Source organism: Pongo abelii, chromosome 20 (assembly GCF_028885655.2).
Source record: "Pongo abelii isolate AG06213 chromosome 20, NHGRI_mPonAbe1-v2.0_pri, whole genome shotgun sequence".
Taxonomy (NCBI): domain Eukaryota; kingdom Metazoa; phylum Chordata; class Mammalia; order Primates; family Hominidae; genus Pongo; species Pongo abelii.
The window spans coordinates 45,324,388-45,340,498 of NC_072005.2; the positions used below are offsets into that span (position 1 = coordinate 45,324,388).

Sequence of the window (16,111 nt, forward strand, 5' to 3'; positions counted from 1 at the left end):
CCACCGTGTTTGCTATTCACTGCATGTTCCACCTGAAATTTCCCATCTGCTCGGTGAGTCTTGACAGTGGGGTAAAGGAGACTCACTCTCAAAGACCAAGGCTGACCCTCTCTGAATACAATGCCTTGACCTAGTTACTGTCACTTTGGTTTTGTCTTCAGGGACTAAAAGATACAATAAGAATTTGTTCCCTTAATTGTCCTGTTGATGCACAAAATACTTAAATGCTTCTACATAGGTCTGCTCTTTTGCGCCACAGAGCACTAAGGGAAAGTCCCTACAATAAAAGTGCCTTTCACCTGAGCTGCTACGTGTGACAGCTAAAGGTTAAAAAAATCAAAGCTTCCCAAATGTTGCGGGTATGACAGCTGGTCCAACTTCATGGTCTGTACTTTCCCTCCTAACAGTATGGATAAATACAGAGACAACTAGCAACTGATACCCTAGTGTGCCAAGCCACTGATGTATCTGTGTGATTAAATCCGACATTTAACCATACCCTAGATACATTAAAAATCAACCCCACACTCATAGGCTGTAATTCCACTTTGCTTTCAGATGACAGTTACAATTGGAAAGGAAATACCTAGTTTACAGGAGGCATTAATACTTCTGTTGTTGCAGAAACTGAACCCTTACAAGAATGTGTTCTTAACTTTCTGACCTGGACACTAACAAATAGTGAAAAATATGTATCTAAGAATACTCCTGGAACAGAAATGTGAAAAACCAAAAGTAAGAGATATTATGAAGGATCAAATATAAAATGACCCACTGCTAAAGAGGCAACAAAGAAAATTGTAGAAGAAAATGACAAGAGGCAATATGCCTTAGTGGGTTTGTGCTACTATGTAACAAAATACACTAGACTGGGTAATTTCTGAAGAACAGAAATGTATTTTTCACAGTTCCATAGGCTGGAAGTCCAAGATCAAGGTGCCAGCAGGATTGGTGTCTGGTGAGGGCCTGGTCTCCTCATCCAAGATGGCGCCTTGGGCACTGTGTCTTCAGGAGGGGATGCACTGTGTTCTCACATGGCAGAAGGCAGAAGGGCAAAACAGGGGAAGCCTCCTCCCTCCAGTCCTTGTGTAAGAACCCTAAACCCATTCGTGAAGGCTCTCCCTTCATGACTGAATCACTTCCTAAAGGCACTACTTCCTAATCCTATGACATTGGTGAGTAATTTTAGGGCGACACATTCAGAATACAGCACCCTATATTCAATTTCTTAAAAATTATTTTGTTGTTTCGCTTTTCTGTTTTTCAAATGGCTTAAAGTGCACAAAATTGGATTAATCATAATCCTTGGCTCATAGCATACCTTGACTCCTATTTCATCCTTGTCTGTGCCAGGGCCTCTATGTAAATGTATTTGAATACTATGGTAATCACTTGTGAACCCACAACACAACCCAAGAACTAGGGTTCTGATCCTAACATCTGCTCCTCCTCTGTCCCTTTTCCTGATTTACACCCTTCAGCCCCAGGGGTAACTACTACCCTGAATTTATGTTTAGGATTCCCTTCCTTTAAAAAAATTGTTTTATTGCATATATATGATTGCCCTAAATGACTTATTATTTAGTTGTTTTTTTTTTTTTTTTGAGACGGAGTCTCGCTCTGTCGCCCAGGCTGGAGTGCAGTGTCACGATCTTGGCTCACTGCAAGCTCCGCCTCCCGGGTTCACACCATTCTTCTGCCTCAGCCTCCCGAGTAGCTGGGACCACAGGCACCCGCTTCCACACCCGGCTAATTTTTTGTATTTTTAGTAGAGACGGGGTTTCACCGTGTTAGCCAGGATGGTCTCGATCTCCTGACCTCGTGATCCGCCCGCCTCAGCTTCCCAAAGTGCTGGGATTACAGGCGTGAGCCACTGCGCCTGGCCATTATTTAGTTTTTTAAGGGTATAATTTATTTACCCATTCTCCTATTAATTTACCCATTCTCTTATTAATGAACATTTGGCTTATTTCCAGATTTTTGCTATTATGAATGGCATTACAGGAGCATTTATTATCTTTTTTTACTGCTTCTGGTACTTATGGGCAAGAGATTCTCCAGGGCCTATGGTAGAGGAATTACTGTGTCATAAAATATAAGAATGCTCATTTTTATAAGATAATCCAAATTATTTTCCAAAGTGGTTGTTCTAATTTAAACTCTCACCCCCTGTATTAATTTGAGATGATCTTGTTGATCCACAGTCTCTCCATATTTGGTGACATGGTTTGGCTGTGTCCCCAACCAAATCTCAGCTTGAATTCTATCTCCCAGAATTCCCACATGTTGTTGGAGGGACCCAGGGTGAGGTCATTGAATCATGGGGGCCAGTCTTTCCTGTGCTATTCTCATGATAGTGAATAAGTCTCATGAGATCTGATGGGTTTATCAGGGGTTTCTGCTTTGGCTTCCTCCTCATTTTCTCTTGCTGCTGCCATATAAGAAGTGCCTTTTGCCTCCTGCCGTGACTCTGAAGCCTCCCCCTCCATGTGGAACTGTAAATCCAATTAAACCCCTTTTTCTTTTCAGACTTGAGTTTGTCTTTATCAGCAGTGTGAAAACAGACTAATACAGTAAATTGGTACTAGTGAAGTGGGGTGCTGCTGAAAAGATACCCAAAAATGTGGAAGAGACTTTGAAACTTGGTAACAGGCAGAGGTTGGAACAGTTTGGAGGACTCAGAAGAAGACTGGAAAATGTGGGAAAATTTGGAACCTCATAGAGACTTGTGGAATGGCTTTGACAAAAATGCTGATAGTGTTATGAACAATAAGGGCCAGGCTGAGGTGGTCTCAGACAGAGATGAGGAACTTGTTGGGAACTGGAGCAAAGGTGACTCTCATTATGTTTTAGCAAAAAGACTGGCGGCATTTTGCCCCTGCCCTAGAGATTTGTGGAAATCTGAACTTGAGAGAGATGATTCAGGGTATCTGGTGGAAGAAATTTCCAAGCAGTAAAGTATTCAAGAGGAGACTCAGATGATGTTAAAGACATTCAGTTTTATAAAGGAAGCAGAGCATACAAGTTTGGAAAATTTGCAGCCTGACAATGTGATAGAAAAGAAAATGCCATTTTCTGAGGATAAATTCAAGCTGGCTGCAGAAATTTGCATAAGTAACGAGAAGCTGAATGTCAATCCCGAAGACAATCGGGAAAATGTCTACATGTCAGAGGTCATCACAGCAGCCCCTCCCATCATAGGCCCAGAGGCCTACAAGGAAAAAATGGTTTTGTGGGCCGGGCCCAGGATCACTGTGCTGTGTGTAGCCTAGGGCCTTGGTGCTCTGTGTTTCAGCCACTCCAGCCATGGCTGAAAGGGGCCAACATAGAACTCAGGCCATGGCTTTGAGAGTGCAAGCACCAAGCTTTGGCAGCTTCCACCTGGTGTTGAGCCTGCACGTGCACAGAAGTCAAGAATTGAGATTTGGAAACCTCCAGCTAGATTTCAGAGGATGTACGAAAACGCCTAGATGTCCAAGCAGAAGTTTGCTACAGGGGTGGGGCTCTCATGGAGAACCCCTGCTAGGGCTGTGTGGAAGGGAAATGTGGGGTTGGAGCCCCTACACAGAGTCCCTACTAGAGCACTTCCTAGTGGAGCTGTGAGAAGAGGGCCACTGTCCTCCAGACCCCAGAATGGTGATAGCTTGCACTGTGAGCCTGGAAAAGCTTCAGACACTCAACATCAGCCCATGAAAACAGCCAGGAGGTGGTCTATACCCTGCAAAGCCACAGGGGCAGAAGTACACAAGGCCATGGGAGCCCACTTCTTGCATCAGCATGACCTTGATGTGAAACATGGAGTCAAAGGAGATCATTTTGGAGCTTTAAAATTTGACTACATGGCTGGATTTTGGACTTGCATGGGGCCTGTAACCCCTTTGTTTTGGCCAGTTTCTCCCATTTGGAACAGCTGTATTTACTCAGTTACCTGTACCCCCATTGTATCTAGGAAGTAACTAGCTTGCTTTGGATTTTACAGACTCATAGCAGAAGAGACTTGCCTTATCTCAGATGAGACTTTGGACAGTGGACATTTGGGTTAATGCTGAAATGAGTTAAGACTTTGGGGGACTGTTGGGAAGGCATGATAGGTTTTGAAATGTGAGGACATGAGATTTGGAGGGGCCAGGAGCAGATTAATATGGTTTGGCTATGTACCTACCCACATTTCAACTTGAATTGTATCTCTCAGAATTCCTGTGTGTTGAGGAAGGAACCCAGGGGGAGGTAGTTGAATCCCTTGGGCCAATCTTTCCCATGCTATTCTTGTTATAGTGAATAAGTCTCACAGGATATGTTGGGTTTATCAGGGGTTCTGTCTTTTGCTTCTTTTGCTTCCTTCTCATATTCTCTTGCCACTGCCATGTAAGAAGTGCCTTTCATCCACTGCTATGACTCTGAGGCCTCCTTGGCCATGTGGAACCATAAATCCATTAAGCCTCTTTTTCTTCCTGGTCTGTTATGTCTTTATCAGCAGTGTGAATGTGGACTAATACATTTGGTATTGTCAAACTTCTTAATATTTGTGGAGAGAATAGATATGTAGTACCTTGTGCATTTTCTTGATTACTAATGAGGGTGAGAAAATTTTTATGTTTTGGGGGCATTCGCTTTTGTGAAATCCCTATTCATGTCTTTTCTCAATTTTCTTTTGGGTTGCTATTTTTAAAATTAATTCATAGGAGCTCCTTTTACTTTGTTGATATGATATTAATCTTTCATAGGTTTTAGGTACTGCAAATATCTTCTTCTAATTTATAGTTTATCTTTTCACTTTTTTACTTTTATTTTGTAATTTTTACATTTTTTTTTGAGACAGAGTCTCACTCTGCCATTCAGGCTGGAGTGCAGTGGCTCACTGCAACCTCTGCCTCCCAGGTTCAGATGATTCTCGTGCATTAGCTTCCCAAGTAGCTAGGATTGCTGGTGTCTGCCACCAATGCCTGGCTAATTTCTTGCATTTTTAGTGGAGACGGGGTTTCACCATGTTGGCCAGCCTGGTGTCAAACTTCTGACCTCAGGTGATCTGCTGTTGGGATTACAGGCTTGAGACACCATGCCCAGCCTATCTTTTCACTTTTTGATGTAAAAAGTTCTTAATTTTGTGATAGTCAAAACATCTAATCTTTTTTAATGGTTAAATGGCTTTTTGTGTCTCATTCACTTACATTTTCTACTAAAAGTTTTAAAGTTTTGTTTCTGACATGTTAAGTCTTTGGCCCATCTGGAATTTAATGTTCGTATATAGAGTGAATAAGGAATATAATTTCATTTTGTTTCCTATATCAGTAACTATTATTTTTCTTTTCTATTTATTGAAATGTCCTTTCTTTCTTTGCTGATCTGCCATATCACCTGCATCACATATCAAAGATTAAATTTATGGAGATTTGTTTGGGAGCTCTCTATTCTGTTTCATTGGTCAGTTTTTCAGTGAAGACCACACTATCTTAATTGCTGTAGCTTTATAAAACTTCTGATATTTGGCAGGAGAAATCTTTCCTTTTCTTCAATAATGTCTTTGATATTCTTGGCCCCTTCCCTTTTCCATATATATATATATGGAATATATATATATTTATGGAATATATATATATATGGAATATATATATATTTATGGAATATATATATACGGAATATATATATATTTATGGAATATATATATACGGAATATATATATATTTATGGAATATATATATACGGAATATATATATATTTATGGAATATATATATACGGAATATATATATATTTATGGAATATATATATACGGAATATATATATATACGGAATATATATATACGGAATATATATATATACGGAATATATATATACGGAATATATATATATACGGAATATATATATACGGAATATATATATATACGGAATATATATATACGGAATATATATATATACGGAATATATATATACGGAATATATATATATACGGAATATATATATACGGAATATATATATATACGGAATATATATATACGGAATATATATATATACGGAATATATATATACGGAATATATATATATACGGAATATATATATACGGAATATATATATATACGGAATATATATATACGGAATATATATATATACGGAATATATATATACGGAATATATATATATACGGAATATATATATACGGAATATATATATATACGGAATATATATATACGGAATATATATATATACGGAATATATATATACGGAATATATATATATACGGAATATATATATACGGAATATATATATATACGGAATATATATATACGGAATATATATATATACGGAATATATATATACGGAATATATATATATACGGAATATATATATACGGAATATATATATATACGGAATATATGTATATACGGAATATATATATATACGGAATATATGTATATACGGAATATATGTATATATGGAATATATGTGTATATATATATATATAGAGAGAGAGAGAGAGAGAGAGAGAGAGAGAGAGGGTCTCACTTTGTTTCCCAGGCTAGAGTACAGTGGTGCAATTGTAGTTCACTGCAGACTTGAACTCTTGGGCTCAAGAGCTCCTCCTACCTTAGCCTCCCAAATAACTAGGACTCTAAGGCATGCACCACCACATCCAGCTAATTTTAAAAAAATTATTATTTTTTTCTAATGATGGGGATCTTGCTATGCTGCCTAGGCTGGTCTCAAACTTTTGGCCTCAAGCAATCCTCCCACCTCAGGCTCCCAAAGTGCTGGGATTACAAGCGTGAGCCACCACACATGGCTCCATTTTCCATATTTTAAGACCATATTTTAAAAGCTGCTCAAGCCTGCTTTTTTCTCTTGGTGCTACTTGCAACTCCCTTACTTAGCCGTGGAAATACTGTTAGTGAAGAAAATCTAAAGAGTCAAAAAATAAAATATTCTTTCTTTTCTTCCAATTGCAAAAGAGCAGACACCCTCCTGAATCATAAAGCTAGTTTTGATAAGTTGGTGAACTGAGAGCATACACAGTATTATTAATTCTGTTCTAATTTCTACTTCACTGTGGAGTCTCTTTGCATAGTCTTAAAAGATTATTGCTATGAAATATTCTTATACATTTAACCCATAACCTCTACAATTCTGCAGTTGTAATTGGTTGTCTTACCTGATAATCAGTTGCTTTGCTTCATAATATTTAAATTGCCATCTCTATTTTCCAAAAGGCACAAATACTAGTATAGATTTTTTAGTTAAGCCAGAAGAAAGTTCACTTTATTTACTAACATAACTTATATGTAAAGGTTTAATAAATCTCCATGCTTCTTTTCTTTTGCATCATGACAACCACTGAAAATAATATTTCTATAGCAGTTGGGGGTAAATAGACAATGACTTTTGTGGCCAGAGGTGAGTGGCCCAGGGGCTCCAGCAATCCAGGTCCCACTGAGCCTGCCCCACAGCTGAGGGCATCGGTATTTCCACACACCTATAGTGCACGATGTCCCAGAACAGAGATCAGATGCTCTCCTTTATTCAAATGGGGAGTTGAGAGTATTGTCATTGTAATTAAATTAATACATACATATTTATACACTGTTAAAATCTGGTTGGATTTGTGTCCCTTCACAAAACAAATTGCTTAAATGAAACCACAGAGTTAACATAATTGAGTACATCTGCTTCTATGAGATGCTCTTTTAAATTGAATTAGAATCTAATTTGCAATGTCAATAAAAAATTCAAATATTCAACTCAGTTATATTTAGATTTCTTTTTGTTTTGTTTTGTTTTGAGATGGAGTTTAGCTCTTGTCACCCAGGCTGGAGTGCAATGGCATGATCTTAGCTCACTGCAAGCACCTTCTCCTGGGTTCAAGTGATTCTTCTGCCTCAACCTCCCGAGTAGCTGGGATTACAGGTGCCTGCCACCATGCTCAGCTAATTTTTGTATTTTTAGCAGAGATGTGGTTTCAACATGTTGGCCAGGCTGGTCTCCAACTCCTGACTTCAGGTGATCCACCCATCTCGGCCTCCCAAAGTGCTGGGATTACAGGTGTCAGCCACCTTGCCCGGCCTTTTTAGATTATCTTACTTTATTTTAGTTACTTATTTTTATGACTTTATTGTTATAAAAATGCTAGTTTAAAAAAAATCAATCAGCATAACAAAGAACAAAGAAGATGATCAACAAGGATTCCCACCTCCATGATCTAGAAATAACTGTCATCAATCCAAAAGCTTACATATGGTGGATCCCTTCACACCAGTTTGCAGTACAAAGTAACCCCTTGCTTGTAGGAAACATTATTAGTATCATTATTATTTTTGAGATGGAATTTGACTCTTGTAGCCCAGGCTGGAGTGTAATGGCATGATCTCGGCTTACTGCAACCTCTGCCTCCCAGGTTCAAAGGATTCTCCTGCCTCAGCCTCCCAAGCAGCTGGGATTACAGGCATGCACCGCCATGGCTGGCTACTTTTTTGTATTTTTAGTGGAGATGGGGTTTCACCATGTTGGCCAGGCTTGTCTCAAACTCCTGACCTCAGGTGATCCACTTGCCTCAACCTCACAAAGTGCTGGGATTACAGGCCTGAGCCACCGCACCCGGACTAGAAAATATTATTAAATAGCAAACAGTAGCAGTATGCTTGGGAGTTTTAGGATTGATTATTTTCAAATCTCTAGAAAAGCTCAATGCATTACCTTAGGCTATAATCCCAGGGCAGAGTCTCATCTGTTAATGGGTGGCTGGTCTAAGGGTACATCCAGCTCTCAGATTAATGGTTTCCCAGGTTGATCTGCTCCCTGCCACCCACCCATCCTCAGTTTTGTTTGTTTGTTTGTTTTTACAGAGACAAGGTCTCACTATATTGCCCAGGCTGGTCTTGAACTCCTGGCCTCAAGCGATCCTCCTGCCTTTGCCTCCCAAAGTGCTGGAGTTACAGATGTGAGTCACTGTGCTCAGCCCATCCTTGGCTGTTCAAATGTGGAGGTAAATAGTAGATGCCAAGGTTACCTCCAGGTCAGAAGTGGCAGATGCCCCAGGGCAGAATCATAACCCTAACTAGGCCTCCTACTGCATGAAGACCTTATTTTCTGAAGCTTAAACCTGGACAAAGGTCTGACCAGTAGCACTTTGTTCATGAATATCAGGTCAAAAATTTAAAGCTGGGACTATTCAGAAGAACCTGGTAGATGCAGGTGCAGTCTGCAGTCCAATGGTCAGCTATGAAAACAGGCTACTTGTACTTTCTCTTTGTCATGGAGTCTTTGATGTAAAAATTGATGACTCCTTCTTACTTCTAATGTGCTTCCGTTTCTTCTTCATTTTCCATAAGTAGCTTCCTCCATTCCACCTCCCAACAGGCCACAGTCAATTCAGGACATTTTAACCATGAAAATGAGTCTCCATAACAGGAATTTAGAAGCCAGGCAAGGTGGCTCACGCCTGTAATCCCAGCACTTGAGGAGGCCAAGGCGGGCAGATCACCTGAGGTCAGGAGTTCAAGACTAGCCTGACCAACATGGTGAAACCCTGTCTCTACTAAAAATACAAAATTAGCCAGGCATAGGGAAAGGGCTGTCATTCTGCCATCTTGGTAGGAACTCCAAGAAGCTGAGAATGGAGGGTGAGGGCAAGTGCTATGGAGAAACATTCCCAGAGAAAATGAAAATAGGTGTCCGGTTGGTTTCACCAATGATACAGATTAGTGACTGCTGTCTATTTTATTTTGCTCCTCTAAAATAGGTGTGTTCATTGCCCTTTTCCTGTCTCCTTCAGTCTTCTTTGCTTGATTTGTATAAAGTAGATAATGTGTTCCTTTGATGCACATTTTGAGAGAGATTGCAAGTGATAAGTAGTGGTCACATCATAGACACCATATCCTGATTAGATAAGACACTGCACTTTACTTTGAGCCTGTTCCTATAATTGTATGCCTTCAGAGATTCCTTACAGGATGTGTTTTTGGTATATGGGAAGTAGTTCTGAGTGGAACTAGTTGCCAAGGATGGCCCCTCATGACTACAGTCATGATAACCACAGCTTGTGGAGTCCTCTCCTTTTGGTTAGGGCTGTCTGTGTGACTCATCTTGATCAATGTAAAGTCATAGAAGTGACGCTGTCTGCCATTCAAAGGTGGGTCCTGTGATGCTGTGCACCTTCTCCATGTGCCTTTTTGAAGGCTTACTTTGGTGAAGGCCAGTCACCATTCATTAAGTCTAAGAACTGTGAGAGTCTATTTGAGGAAATTAAAGGCACGAATGGGAAGGTGAGGTAGTGAAGGAAATAATCAGCCAGTTTCCAGGTGTTCACTCAGCCCTAGTGTTGAATTGGACAAGAGTAAAGCATCCCTTGAAATCCCAGCCTAAAAGATCTCTCAAATAATGTGACTCCCATCACGTGATCTACCACTCACATGAATTCAGTAAACCTGTAAAGCTGGGAGAGATCAAAATAAATGATTGCTTTTAGCCAATATGTGTTGGGTGGTTTTCTATGCTGCAATTTATCACAAGAATAGCAGCAAAGCAGGGTCTGTTCACTGTGTCCATGTACATGAATTGTGTCTATTCCAATAATAATCTACATGTTCTCTGATCTAAAACCATGACCTTTTATTTCTAAAGAGAAACCCCTGGATTCTCCCCAAATAAAATGAAAAACTTTTCAAATATTTGCAAATAAGAATAATTGGTATTCTTTAAGGGGAATCACTGGGCTCCAGTGATTCTCTATTGCTTGGATTGAAAACTTTGCATGCAAAACTTGTCATCTTTTTCTTCACTTCCTTCACAGCAGCCCGCACAAAGCCAGGCATAGTGTTCATACACAATAAGCATCCTGAGAACAATGGAAAAATTAAATTCCACATAATTTTCCTAAAGTTATAGGTTTTCCCTAAAGCTACTAGGTACACCTATGTGGCTGTAAGTAGCTATCTAACATTTAAGAGCCGTGAGTCATCTGAGATTGGGTAAGTATTTTGGTTCAGACTGTCTGACGTCAACTACGTACTATAGAAGGATGCTGTTCCTAATGTCTTATCAGACATTCCACGGACCTTGTCACTCACTCCCTTTGTCACAGGAAGGTTTATCCCCTTTGATTTCTTGATGCCTCCCATAGAATGCCCTGGCCACTTTTGGGGATGATCACGTCCTCTTTCCCCTTCTTAAAGCAAGAACCAAATCATGTGCGGTTTGGTGCTGTTTTAATGACCAAGTGTAGGGGAAGGGGTTGAGGAGGGATTATTCTGTTAGCAGGCTCTAGGAATCCCATGGTCAGGGAGAAAGAGGGTTTCCTCAACAATGAGGAGTGTGATCATCTCCGTCCATTGTTGACAAGCACTGAGTCCAGGGAGACATCTCTCCACACTTGAATCATCTTCACATATGATGGGGGGATTCGATGGACAAAGGCGTAAATGTATTCACCATTTACCTTTACCTTTAAGAGGAAAAATGCATCAGAAAGACAGTATGCCACCCAACAAGTTTTCAGCCTCTTCTCTACTCTGCCCTAGTACCAATAACATTCCCCAAGAAAACTCCTAGTTATACAAGTGAATGTTGTAGATACACTTCTGTTTACAGATGACGTTTTGTGCCTATTTGAGACAGTTGCTGACCTTATTTCTAATGTTTCCTCTTATCTAGTGAAGTTCTACACTCTGTGTCACACAGTCCCTGTTTATTCAGCCTCCCTTCTAACCTGGGCAACCCCATTACCAGCAACTGTGTCTCAGGAACTTGAGACCCTGCATCTCACACAGGACCTGCCACAGGGTTAGTGCTAGACCATGTTCACTGAAATGCATACTTTTCAGTTCCACAAACTGTGACTGTCTTTCACTACTGATGGCACAGTTCCTCTTTGGAGTAGCCTACATCTGAGGTGTTAGTGGCAAAGAATGAAACCCAGTGTTCTTAGAGAGTTAAAGGAGGACAGGTCTTGTATAACATAGGATATTATCTTCGACAACTCCTAAGCATAGGAAAAGATCCCTCACTTGAATCTGAATAAGATGTGAATCTTTTGGCCTACTCGTTAGAGAAAGTAAGAAAGTATGGATGTATTCCTTATATTGAGGCTGTAGAGAAAGTCACCTTATTAGTATTAATTTTTCAAATTTAAAATGCACATATTTTTCAACCAGTTTTTTCATTTTTTGTAATTATATGCCAATGTAAGTATTGGGAGGTTGGTAATGACAAAAGGATTTATTTGAAAGCTTAATACAGCATCATTTGTGAGAGCAAATACTGGAAATGACTTCAATGCCCAAATAAACAATTGAAGCAGAAACATGTATTGATAACGTCTTCAAGATATATTCTTTGATGAAAAACCAACTTAGTTCCTAAAGCGTAATGTGTAGAGCAACTTATACCAGGATTTACTTAAAAACAAATGAAATCATAGACATATCTATATGCTTCCATAGGCAAAGATTTCCTCTGAGGGGGTTGGCATGGTGGCATATGCCTGTAATCCCACTATATTGGGAGGCTGAGTTGGGCTGATAACTTGAGGCTGGGAGTTCAAGACCAGCCTGGCCAACATGGTGAAACCCCATCTCTACTAAAAATAAAAAAATTAGCCAGGTGTGGTGGCATGCACCTGTAATCCCATCTACTTGGGAGGCTAAGGCAAGAGAATTGCTTGAATCCGGGAGGTGGAGGTTGCAGTGAGCTGAGATTACGTCACTGCCCTCCAAACTGGATGACAAAGTGAGTCTCTGTCTCAAAAAAAAAAAAAAAAAAAAAAAAGGATTCTCTCTGAAGGAGAGCAGAGCTCTGGTAATGTTATTCTTATGAGTAGAATTGGGGCCCAAAAGTGAGACAAAGACACAATTTTTGATTGATAGAAAAAACTTTTTTCTTAAGTATATTGTATTCATTCAGCTACATGAAAATTTAAATAATGGCATAAGTATAAATGAGCACTATGTGAAAAGACAGAGGAGATTCTCCACTTTGGGGGAAATGGAAGGTGAGCCGACCTTGACCTTGGTTAGATTTGGGAAAGAGCTGAGGACGGCAGTGCAAGCAGAGGGTGCTCTGTGATGAAAACCTGGGGCAGGGGTAGTTATGGGAAACGGGCCCTGAGGGACTGGTGAGGCCAGGTCAATGACAGCTGACTCCTGCTCTGGGATCCCAAAGAGCCTGGGTACTGGGAGCTCCTGGGGTGCTCACCTCATACTCATTGTGACACACATAGATGCGCAAGTCAAATGGTTTGCCATCCTCAAAGGGCACATAATGTAAATTCTCCTCCAACATCCATATCCCAAACTCACGACTGTTCATGACCACACGACGGCCTAAGTGCACTCGCAAATGGAAGGCAATTTCTGAGTCCTCATTCATCTCAGTGTAGAAATCCACCTGCAGCTGTGGTTCATTGCTGAGAGCAAAGCACACAGCATGTTGAACAGTTTCTTTCATTGCGCAGACACACACTTGACACACACACAAATCCCTTCCCCCATTTACCCAGGGAAAAAGTCTCTCTGATGATACTGCAGGCCTGGTCCCTGTGGGGATGCTTCAGCTCCTCATGCCCCCAGGCAGGGAGACGCTGTGCCCCTCATCCCCAGATGAAAACTGAGTCACAGTCACTGACCTGGGCCTATGACTTGTTCATTCCCTGAAAATTCTATGCCCCTTGATAAAGAGCCACAGCCCCAACCCACTGAGTGTTCTCCTCCCCTAGGCCCCATGGCTGGTGCACATGCAGTTGCTGCAGGTCTCATGCCTGGTGCTGGAGGGTCTCCAGGACCTGCACCTGCATGGGGCCTCCATCCTGCCAATTAGATATTTCCACATCACCCACACGTAAGGTCAAACTCTTAGCAAATATTCTCCTTTCTCCTCCACCCCCTCCATTGGACCATAGAGTACTCACATAGAAGAGTCGATCGGTGTCCCTTTGATTATCACGCAGGAACCAACAGACAAAGACACAGGCAGTTTGTATGGCACCTGCCAGGGTATTGAGAGTAAGTGAGAGGTGCAGGGTCAGGTGCAGTCTCCCTTCCTGTAACATATTCCCATGGTGCAGGAGGTTAGAGATCACAGGGCAGACTCTGTGGACTCTCCCCTTTCTCTCTACCACAGTCAGGGCCCCATATTCCAGAAGATATGGTGGACCCATAGGTAAGAGCAAGGGTTCAGGAGCCAAGAAGCCTGGATTCCAGTCCTCATTCTGCCTCTTACTAGCAGTGCAATCTTAGATCGGTTACTTGACTTCCTCAGTTTCCCTAAAACAAGGAGAATTATCACGAATTCCTACTTTGTAGGAAGTTCTCCATAATAGAGCAGTTAATACATGTAAAACTTTTACCCTAATCCCTGGCATGTGTAGGGCCTGTTAGGGGTGACCTAACAGAACAGGGGAGTCCTCCTGAAACACTGATCTGCCTTATTTTCAACTCTCACAATCATCAAGGGCAATGGATGTCTTCCAAGAAGGGGCACACATTACTGACAGCACAGCCCCAGTACTTGCACAAATGAAGCCTGTGGGTCAGTGACATAACAGACACCCACTCCATGGGTGGAGGAACAAGTTTAGACTCAGTTGAGACAGAGCTTACAGTGGATATTTTACGCGATTCAGTCTCTGAAACCATGGCCTCTAATATCCTTCTCTAGCAAACCTCCTGTCCCACAATGAAAACGACAGGATAGGCTGGAGACAGGGAAGCTGAGCCTGGGAGGCAAGAGCCAGTGGTCACTCTGTGCAGACCCCACCTGAGGAACCATCACCCTCATAGTCTCCATTCCTCTTCCCCAATCTTACTGGGGAGAGACATCTACTGATCATACATTCTGCTCTCATAAGTGATCTGCAACAAGTCCTTGGTAACTCACAATCTCCAAGATCCCTACCAGTTAAGCCACCTGGGATCCACATTGCCACACATGAAAAGACACACAGTTCGTTCATCAGAGGTGCTGCTGTGCGGGGAGGAACCTTCACATGCACAGAAGGCTATGTGCATGTTTTCCCTTCAATACCCAGTCACATCCCAGCGCACACACCCACGGTCACACAGAGCCATGCCACTCACTGAGTCACACACACCTGCTCACTGTGCACATAAAGATGCTCATGCACTGGTCTGGCTGTGCACACACACACACTCACATCACAAAGAGGAACACAAAGTACAATCACTCCCTTACACTCACACAAACACCTGCTTGAGCTGGTGGGTCATCCACCTCCCACCTAAAGTCACATCATCTCATCAGAGTTCACTCTCATCAGATACCACCTCATGCTCACAGAGGGTTACATTGGTCCAGGATCCACAACCCACATGCTACAAGCATCTCAGATACCTAGCCTCAGTGTTTCTCTTCCACATATCCGCAACTCTCAGTAAAGCATTCACAGTAGGAATGCTCGTATTTTCATCTCATAAAATACCCCACATCTTTCTTGGTTTGTGTGACTTGAGATTATTGAAGGCTGTGCCTTTTCAACTTACGGTTAGAAATGACATTGTCCTCTCCTTCTGGGCAACCTTCGGAATTGTGTCCAGTCTTCTGAGTGAATCTCTGAGTTGCAGCACTTAAATGACCCCTTTCAGCTTTGCCCTCTGGCTTCATTCCAGATTCCATGCTCCTCCCAGCAAGCTTTCCTTGCAGCATGAGAAAGGGTCAGGTGTCATGAAGAAACTCAGTCACAACCATAACTATTTGCAAGTCTGTGTCTGTAATGCAGCAGAAATGACAGTGGGGAAGGTACCAGGCTGCGGACTGGATTACCAGGGAAATGCATAGATACGGATGATGGAGTGAGGGATAGTGATTGTAAAGCTCAGCCTTTGTGCCTCTCAAACCTTTTCTCCACTATGCAGAATCTACCCAGAATGTGTACATTTTCCCAGTTTTGTACAATAGCTAAACAAGAAAAAAAAAGTTGGAGATTTTGGGGGAAACAATTTAGCCCTAAAAGGTAATTCTTCTCTCAGCCTTCAAATGTTCTGGGAGAGCACTGACCTTGATCCAGAGGAGAATCTGGGGAGAGAAGTAGAGAAAGTTCTTGCATGAACCTGCCCCACACTAAGCCACTTGGCTTTGCTAGGTAAGGGCCACTTTCATCTGACTGTCACACACTTG

General features: G+C 41.5%; 1 protein-coding gene across 1 annotated transcript; it reads right to left on the reverse strand.

The window, feature by feature from the left end:
- Nucleotides 1-11,175: 11,175 nt before the first annotated feature.
- Nucleotides 11,176-15,617, reverse strand: LGALS16 (galectin-16). The gene is made up of 4 exons (XM_024238311.3): nt 15,478-15,617; nt 13,887-13,963; nt 13,175-13,385; nt 11,176-11,426 (listed from the first exon to the last, which is right to left on the reverse strand). The coding sequence occupies exons 1-4, from the start codon at nt 15,490-15,492 to the stop codon at nt 11,301-11,303; spliced, it is 429 nt and encodes a 142-aa protein (XP_024094079.1). The 5' UTR covers nt 15,493-15,617; the 3' UTR covers nt 11,176-11,300.
- Between the last annotated feature and the right edge of the window lie 494 nt (nt 15,618-16,111).